The sequence below is a fragment of the Lemur catta genome, chromosome 20 (assembly GCF_020740605.2).
Source record: "Lemur catta isolate mLemCat1 chromosome 20, mLemCat1.pri, whole genome shotgun sequence".
Taxonomy (NCBI): domain Eukaryota; kingdom Metazoa; phylum Chordata; class Mammalia; order Primates; family Lemuridae; genus Lemur; species Lemur catta.
Window position 1 is genome coordinate 31,242,471 of NC_059147.1, and position 8,626 is coordinate 31,251,096.

General features: G+C 49.1%; 1 protein-coding gene across 2 annotated transcripts in view; it reads left to right on the forward strand.

Annotated features, from left to right (window-relative positions):
- LOC123625316 (liver carboxylesterase 1-like) overlaps positions 1-8,425 on the forward strand; it is a 29,590-nt gene extending 21,165 nt beyond the window's left edge. For both annotated transcript variants that reach the window (XM_045533700.1, XM_045533702.1), the window contains exons 9-14: positions 676-816; positions 1,343-1,423; positions 1,676-1,823; positions 6,552-6,683; positions 7,686-7,758; positions 8,050-8,425. In XM_045533700.1, coding sequence (XP_045389656.1) covers positions 676-816; positions 1,343-1,423; positions 1,676-1,823; positions 6,552-6,683; positions 7,686-7,758; positions 8,050-8,233 — 759 coding nt within the window. In that variant the 3' untranslated portion in view covers positions 8,234-8,425. The remainder of the gene's footprint in view (positions 1-675; positions 817-1,342; positions 1,424-1,675; positions 1,824-6,551; positions 6,684-7,685; positions 7,759-8,049) is intronic.
- Positions 8,426-8,626: the final 201 nt, after the last annotated feature.

Genomic DNA, 8,626 nt, shown 5'->3' on the forward strand with positions numbered 1-8,626 from the left:
TACAATTGCAGACTCAGGAGACGATGAAGGATTTTGTAGAAAGCACAGGGGACGGCACTGCTGTGGGGCTGAAACCAAAAATATTTACAGCCATGTGATCCAGGGTGAGGAAAACGTGAAGGCCTTCCTGGGTGGTGTGTATTGCAAATAAATACTACATAAAAGTAGTTCTTTAAAGAAATACCTATTACATGAAACGTCTCTAACAGAAACTCACACATACCTAAGGCTGATGAATGTACTGTGTCCGGAGGCTCCCAGGGCCTGACGCCGTGTTTCCCTTCCAGTGGCGACTGGGCACTCGCGTGGCCGGCGCTCAGGGCGACGCTGTAGAACACAGCGTGGCTGCCGTGAGGGACGAGGGTCTCCCGCAGAGAGACTGGCAGAGGCACACACGCTTCACACTGCAGTACACGTAACACTGACACGCATTCTGTAATACATGTGTTTCAATTTGAGTCAAGATTTGGCACCTTACCACTGCCAGTCCCTGGTTGCAGTTCTACCCTCTGGGGTCGCACAGACTTTGCCCCCTTGGTCAGGACCCTGAGCTTCTGTGGCCACTGCCTGGGGCCACACAGGCCATGACCTGCCCTCGCCCTCAGACAGGCAGATGGGGGACGGGGGTGCTGTCTGGGGAGGGGAGGCTCAGACGCTGCCCTGTCTCTTCCCCAGAGTCACCCCTTCCTGCCCACGGTGGTGGACGGAGTGCTGCTGCCCAAAAGCCCTGAAGAGCTTCTGGCCGAGAAGAATTTCAACAGGGTCCCCTACGTTGTCGGCATCAACAAGCAGGAGTTTGGCTGGCTCCTTCCAACGGTGAGCACGTGCAGCCTTAGACAGACTCAGCGCCCTCCCCAGTCAGCCCTCCCCGCTCCGGCCCCAGGCGTCCTTCCTTCTCCAAGTCCCCATCTGAGTCCAGGGCAGCCGTCCCCTTCCTCACGAGTTGTCATTTCCATGGAAACCTCTGGGCTGGCCCAGCTGTGACCGGGGTGGCTCGGCCCTCTCCCCAACACTCTTTGATCATCTTCCAATGGGAGAATCCTGCGGTGTCCGTGCCGGGAGGGCCTGTGGGGGTAACGGTTGTGCAGATGGGAAACGGAGGATCCTGGAACGGGGCAGGAGCTCGGGCGCTGAGGCGAGTCAGGCCTGGGCCCGGCGGCTTCTCACCTTGGGCCCGGTGCGCATTTGATTCTTTGATTTTCTCGATTCATTAATGACCCATGCTTTTCAAGGCCCAAGAAAATTAGAGGACCTTCAGTCTGTGTTGGTTTGGTTCATTGGTCAGTTTGGTTCTTATCAATTCCTGATGATTCACAAATTCTTAACCATTTTTTTTTATTAGATGATTGGCTATCCGTTTTCTGAAGGCAAACTGGACCACAAGACGGCTGCGTCACTCTTTTGGAAGTCCTACCCCTTTGCTGTAAGAGTCTAGGAATCATGGGAATTGGCTGAGACCAAAGAGGCAGGGACTTGTCCCAAATCACAGACAAATTAAATGGCAGAATGGAGACTGGGGCTTGGTGGTTGTGCCCTCATTTTTCTGCCTTCCTCACTTGATCATCTTGGGGCTGAGGGGGGAGTTGCCCAGGGCTGGAGAGGTTCTCCATCAATGCAAGCCAGAGAAGCTGCCCTGCTCACCAGGGGACACGGTCACCGTCTTGGCCTATTTCAGGGCGTCCCCGAGGAACTGACTTCAGTAGCCGTTGAAGAGTATTTAGGAAGAACAGATGACCCCGTCAAAAAGAAAGACCTGTTCCTGGACTTGCTTGGAGATGTCATAGTTGTTGTCCCATCTGTGATTGTGGCCCGACACCACAGAGGTAAGTCCCAGAGGCCAGACAGGAGAGGAACACTGACCCCACCAGCTCTGGTATCTGACCTGCCCACCTCCCAGCATAGACAGATGTGGACACTCCCCAGGGTCCGGCCTCACAGGCAGGTTCCGTGTGGCATGGGGTGTGGCGCTGTCCTGTTTGGGTATTTGCCTGCAGCAGATGCTGAGGAAATCGTCCAGGTGCATGTAGTTTATTTGTCAGGCGATCCCAGGAAACAGCTGCAGGGGGGTGGGGAAGCGTCAGAGGAAAGAGGTGGAAGACAGTCCGTGGTGCATTGCCAAGCACGTGTCCACTGTGCACGGCTGGAGCTAGGAGCTCTGGGACACAAGCAGAGGACACGGCTCAGGCTTGTCCCTTCTGAGCAGGGGGAGGGTGGGGTATCCACACAGCTCTCAGTTGTCATTGGTTGAAGGCTATTCTAGGAGTTGTTAATTCCCTGGTATTTTGACCGACTGCACACATGGGCTGATTAGTCCCTGCAGGGCTGACAAAGGCCACAGGCAAAGAGGTGGGTGCTGGTGGTGGACATAGGGCTGGCAGGCCCAGAAACAGGGCATGTGGGTGATGTGGGTGAGGCACCAACAGCATCTGCTCCAGGGGCTTCCTACCGGGGGCGATGGTGGGACGTGGGCTAGAGGACAAATATGGGAAGACGGGTGTCAGGAGGTTTCCAAGGTCAGAGCTGGCTGCAAACTAGTCTGTTCACTGGTGGAGCTGGGGGAAGAGTGGGAGACAAACACGGGATCAAGACGGCTGTCCGGGGCCAAGAAGGCCAAACGGAGGGAGCGATAGCAGGTGTGGGTGGTCTGGAGAATGTCAGTGTCTGTTCCCTCGGGCTTTTGTCCATCCTGGTGGGTGCTGGAACGGACAAGCAGAGGCCAGGGTGGGGTCCCCTCTGCACTTTCTGACGCTGCCCGAGGCTGTGTGGGTGTGAAGTTAGGGATGGACGAGCTCACCTAGAGAGGAGGTGTCCTCTCCCGCGTGCATTTGGGGGTCTGCGCTCAACCCTCCTTTTCCTGTTAGGTCTCATTTGCCTAATGTACAAGCCAGGAAAGGGTTCTCTGGTCCGGACCTCTCTCTCTAACCGGGCTGGACGTGTTTTAAAATCCAAGACTTTATAAGCATGGTAAAAGCTAGCCCTGGCTGTCCCAGTGTGTGCCCAGAGGCCACCTCCTTACGGGAAGCTACAGGTGTTTGTTACCGCTTCTTCCTTCTGAGGTCCTAATGAAACCTTCAGCCAGGGGCCTCCTGCGGCTGGATCTGTTTTTTCACAAACTTGATTTTGCCTCTTGCCGTGAGTCTGATCTGATCTGTAGATCTCTACATCTTCTGCTGGTTCTGGCTCTGCGGGACTTGTGTGTTTCATCTGACATTTCATGACTGAGTTGCAGGGTATTTTTGCCAGGACTAAACAGATTTTTTCAATGTTCTTTTTTTGTCTTTGTCTCGCTCTTTTTGATAAAGCTAACTTTTCTGAATATCAAATTAACATATTACAATTGCAGAAAGTTTAGAAAATATGGAAACACTTGAAGAAGAAACTAGATATCAATCCTAATTCCTCCACCTGGACGTATGTGCTGTGAATTTTTTTCTGTATTTTCTTCTCGTAATTTTTCCATGTCATATGTAATTTAACAATCAATTATATATTGTTTCTATTAATAGAAAACCATGTTGGGAGGGTTTTCTTAATGATGATACAAACCCATCAAAAACATCCATCATTCCATGGAATGGATGTATTAAAATTTACTTTATCTAGTTTATCCTATTGGATATTTAGACTGGAAGCTCATATTTTTTTTTTCATGTTTTTTTTTTTATGTCAGCATGCTATGGGGGTACAAATGTTTAGGTTACGTATATTGCCCTTGCCCCTGCCTCCCTGCCGAGTCAGAGCTTCAAGCGTGTCCATCCCCCGCATGATGTGCATCGCACTCATTATGTATGCACACACCCAACCCTTCCTTCCCTGTCCCATCAGCCCGACACCTGATAAATGTTATTCTTATATGTGCGCTTAGGTGTTGATCAATGAAACCAATTTGATGATGAGTATATGTGGTGCTTATTTTTCCATTCTTGGGATACTTCACTTCGTGAAATGGGTTCCAGCTCTACCCAGGAAAATACAAGGGGTGCTATATCACCATTGTTTCTTATAGCTGAGTAGTACTCCATGGTATACATATACCACATTTTATTAATCCACTCATGTATTGATGGGCACTTGGGTTGTTTCCACATCTTTGCAATTGTGAATTGTGCTGCTATAAACATTCAAGGGCAGATGTCTTCTTTTATAGAATGTCTTTTGTTCTTTTGTGTAGATGCCCAGTAATGGGATTGCTGGATCAAATGGTAGGTCTGCTTGTATCTGTTTAAGGTATCTCCGTATTTCTTTCCACAGAGGTTGCACTAGTTTGCAGTCCCACCAGCAGTGTATGAGTGTTCCTGTCTCTCCACATCCACACCAATATTTATTGTTTTGGGACTTTTTGATAAAGGCCATTCTCACTGGAGATAAGTGATATCTCATTGTGGTTTTAATTTGCATTTCCCTGATGATTAGAGATGTTGAGCATTTTTTCATGTTTGTTGGCCGTTCTTCTGTCTTCTTTTGAAAGGTTTCATTTCATGTCCTTTGCCCACTTTTTGATAGGGTTGTTTGATTTTTTCTTGCTGATTTTCCTGAGTTCTAAATATATTCTAGTTATCAGCCCTTTATTGGATGTGTAACATGCGAATATTGTCTCCCATTCTGTAGGTTGTCTGTTTGCTCTCATGATAGTTTCTTTGGGGAAGTTCATATTTTGAGGCTACAAATAACATTATTATGATTTGCACAAATCTCTAACCACATGTCTAATCATTTTCTTAGTGTTTTTTTTTAGATGTGATATTAGGCTGGACCATAGAAACATTTTAAAGCTCTTGTTGCATGTTGTAAAATTGCTCTCTAGTGTGTAGAAGTGTAGACTTCTTCACTCCCTTTCTCACTGGGCTACTAAGATTGAAAATTAATAGGATGCTGCCGTCTCATAAGCTCTCCCCAGCAAGTAAAAGGAACATCACCCTACATTTTAATTTGCATATCTTTGATTACTAGCTCTCTCATTGTCTCTGCTTCTCTAGTTGTTCCTACTTGTTATTGCCCAAATATGTACCCTCCTTTCTTTTGAAGACTTCTGTTATGATCGTGGGCATTTGAAAAACTCAGTGATTTCAGACAAAAAGTTTTAAAACAAATCTTTTGGGAAGTATGCTGCCTAAAATAAGTTCTCATTCACAAAAGTTCTTTCCTGTATGGTTGGGCTCTAAGTTCCTTCGTAAAACATTAGAGTGGCAGAGGTGAGGTCAAACCCTCCTTCCAGCAAGTTGTGCTTGACCTTGAAGCCGCCCTTTACCAAGTGCACTGCAAACCTCAAAAGGATGGCCTGTTCCAAACAACACTTCTTGGTAAACCAAGGGGCAGTGGTGGAAGCTGAGGGGGACGATTGAACAAGTTATTCTTCATCCTCACATTGGGATGACCCATATTGGTATAATTTTTTGTGAAGAAATAATGACATTAAGAAATAATTATAGTATGTTACAAAATCACATACAGAGTATCATTCCAATTTTACATACCCCAAAGGGAGATACGCCACAATGTTAAAAGCGACTTTTTCTGAGAGATGGGATTATGAGTGATGTTTTTGTTCAATTTCCTTTTTTCTGCATTTTCCAAATTTCTTACTGTATCCAAGGGGGAAAAAATTATAAAATTTTTCCACCAGATTGACTTGGGGCCCGACCTTTCCTCTCTCAGGGTCACTCCTCTGGGGACATTATGATCAATTCAAAGTGCTGAGCTACAGGCTGGGTGGCCCATGGGTTATCCCTGAGGAACAGGGACTGGTGGCTCCAGTGAGCCAGTCAGTAGGGAGACTGACATCTCCCTGGGGCTTAGACAAGTGGGTTTGGTGGTAAGAGAGGAAGACAGAGGAGAGGAGGAGGGAGGTCCGGAGAGAGGAAGGTCACCCTTCCACGGCTCCTTCACCACCACTGTGACAGCCTTAAAGCCTCAACATGCCTTGGGCCAAGCAGGAAGCAAGACGTGTGAGGAGATAGTGAAATATGAAGTGCTGAGTTTTGTGGTTTCCTGAGAAAAAAGGGACACATTGTTCTCTCTCTGCCTGTGTTTGTATTTAAATATCCTTGTTTTCAGATAAGCAATTTGGATTTGCGTCACTCTTTTCAGAAATGGTGAAAAAACACTGGAAATGATCAAAACTAGGCTGCATAGGAGACACCATCAGGGGGAATATATTCTCCAGGTGAATGGACGCCAGCCCGGGTGTTGCCAGTGAAGCAGAACAGGGTAAACGGATGTAAGCGGATTTGTGGGTGTGTGAATGGCTCAGGACGAAAAGGGACCCAGTCTCCCTACATAGATAGTTATTTTCAATTGGTCAAACCAGGGTTTTAACATTCATTTATTCAGCATTCATTCATTCGTTAACTCATTCACTCATTCAACAAATACTCTGCTCAAATCCCATTTGCACCTTGATCAGTTATGCAGCCCTCAGCAAGTCACGGAGCTTTCCTGAAGCGGTTTCTCTACTGTGCTGGTCACCAGGGGTTTCCTGCAGGGCCAGGGGCCCGGACTCCATCCAGGGTGTGTCTGGTAACAGGAACTGTGCGTGAATCGTGTCTTCTCAGATGCCGGAGCCCCGACCTACATGTATGAGTTTCAGCACCGCCCAAGCTTCTCATCAGACATGAAACCCATGACGGTGAGAGGGGACCACGGGGACGAGCTCTTCTCTGTCTTCGGAGCCCCATTTTTGAAAGGTAATGACTCTTGGTGGCTGTGAGCCTGGAGTTAGGAGATGTGGGTTCCAGTCTGGGTTTGGAGGCCCTGAGCAATGTCTCCTTCCGTCCTGGTCTCAGTTTCCCGATTCACTGTAACAGGGTTGAATGACATTGTGCTGTCCCCACGCTTCCTCCTGCTCTAACACGTGTGAAGGAGGATGTGCACTCGTGTGCCCTCAGTCGAGGTCGCTCTCAGAATCCTGGCCTGTGCCGTCAGTAGGGCAGAGGTGGGTCACCCGCAGGGCCCTGCTCGAGGGCCAGAATGTCACTGCTCCATTTCCCTCTCACAAGGGCATATCAGAATGGGAGTGAAGTTCCGGTTAGAATTGGTGTTAACCTTGAATTGGGTCTAACGTGTGTCTAACGTCTGTCTTTCTGTCCATCTCTTTATCAAGAACAGACATTAACTTTAAAATATTTATAAAGAAATATAACTATATAATATAATATTTTAAAGAAAAATTTTCACCGATTCCTTCAGAACCTTAGCTCTCAGCAGTGACGGATGACCGTGACCCACCTCATGGCCGTTGTGACACACCAGCGTCTCTGGGCGTGTCCCAGTAGTGCTTGCTTAGGACTTTTGCAGCTCTGCCGTTTCACGTCACATGCAAGTGTGCCGTGTGGGACATTGCGAGAAGTCCCGAGAGGGGCAGCCCTGGGAGGGGGGGTTGCCACGGAGCAAGGCCTGGGGTGTGGCGTTGAGACCCTGAGTGGGGAGGACGGGGGGGGGGGGTGTCACAGAAGACAAAGGCAGCCGGCCGTGGATCGGCTACATGCCCATTGCTGAGTTCCAGATCAGTCGTCCCCAGCCTTACAGTGCACAGCGATTAACCAGGAACTTCTTGAAATGCAGGTTGTGACTCAGTGCGTGTGGAGTACTCACCAAGACTCTGTTTGTAACAAGCTCCCAGGGGACGCTAATGCTGCTGAACCATGAATCAACTTTGAGTAGCAAAATGTTTTTTCTTGTTCCCACAGAGGGTGCTTCAGACGAGGAGATCAAGCTTAGCAAGATGGTGATGAAATTCTGGGCCAACTTTGCTCGGAATGGGTGAGGCTGGTGGCAAAGGGGGGGCAGGGTCAGGGGGGGCAGGTGGATCTATGAGGAGGGAGGGACAGCTTCTAAAGTTTGAGTGATCAAACCCCTACCCTGTGAACACAGTGCCGTGACAATGAGAGTTCTCTGAAAACAGACAGGCTGCCCCGGGACATGGTGAGCTCCCCGTCTCTGGAGGTGTACAAGCGTCTTGGAAGACATGAGCCAGGAGATCCCTGCAAATCTCAGAGGATTGCTGGGACCACACAGCAGCTTTAAGGAGTTTCTATTTGATTCTGTTCCCAGGAACCCCAATGGGGAGGGACTGCCCCACTGGCCAGCGTACGACCAGAAGGAAGGGTACCTGCAGATTGATGTCACCACTCAGGCAGCCCAGAAGCTGAAGGACAAGGAAGTGTCTTTCTGGACCAAGCTCTTGGCCACGGTGGCTGCCGAGAAGCCACCACAGACAGAACACACTGAGCTGTGAACGGGAGGCCCCGCCAGCGTCTGGAGCCTGGAGGAGCCAAGACAGGGCTAGTCTACAGAAGGTGATCATGGGTCAGAGAGCATCGCATTGTGGGGCTGCAGAATTGTCTGCTGGGGTGGACGGAGGCCAGAGAGAGACAAGTTCTGCACTTGTGACCTCAATTGTGGGAATAAATGTTTTTTGGAGGCCAAATCAGTGTTTGTGTCTTGGGCTAGAGATTAGTGCTTCCTCAGAGAGAGGAGGATGGAGAGGGAGGCAGCAGCAGCAGGGAGGTGTCTCTGCTGGGGACGGCTCGGCCTGTAGACAAGCAGCACCCAGTGGCTGGGCCCTGGGAGGTGCTGAGGGGACTCTGGACATGCCCCTGTCTCTGAGCCCCACCAACTTCCAAAGGTA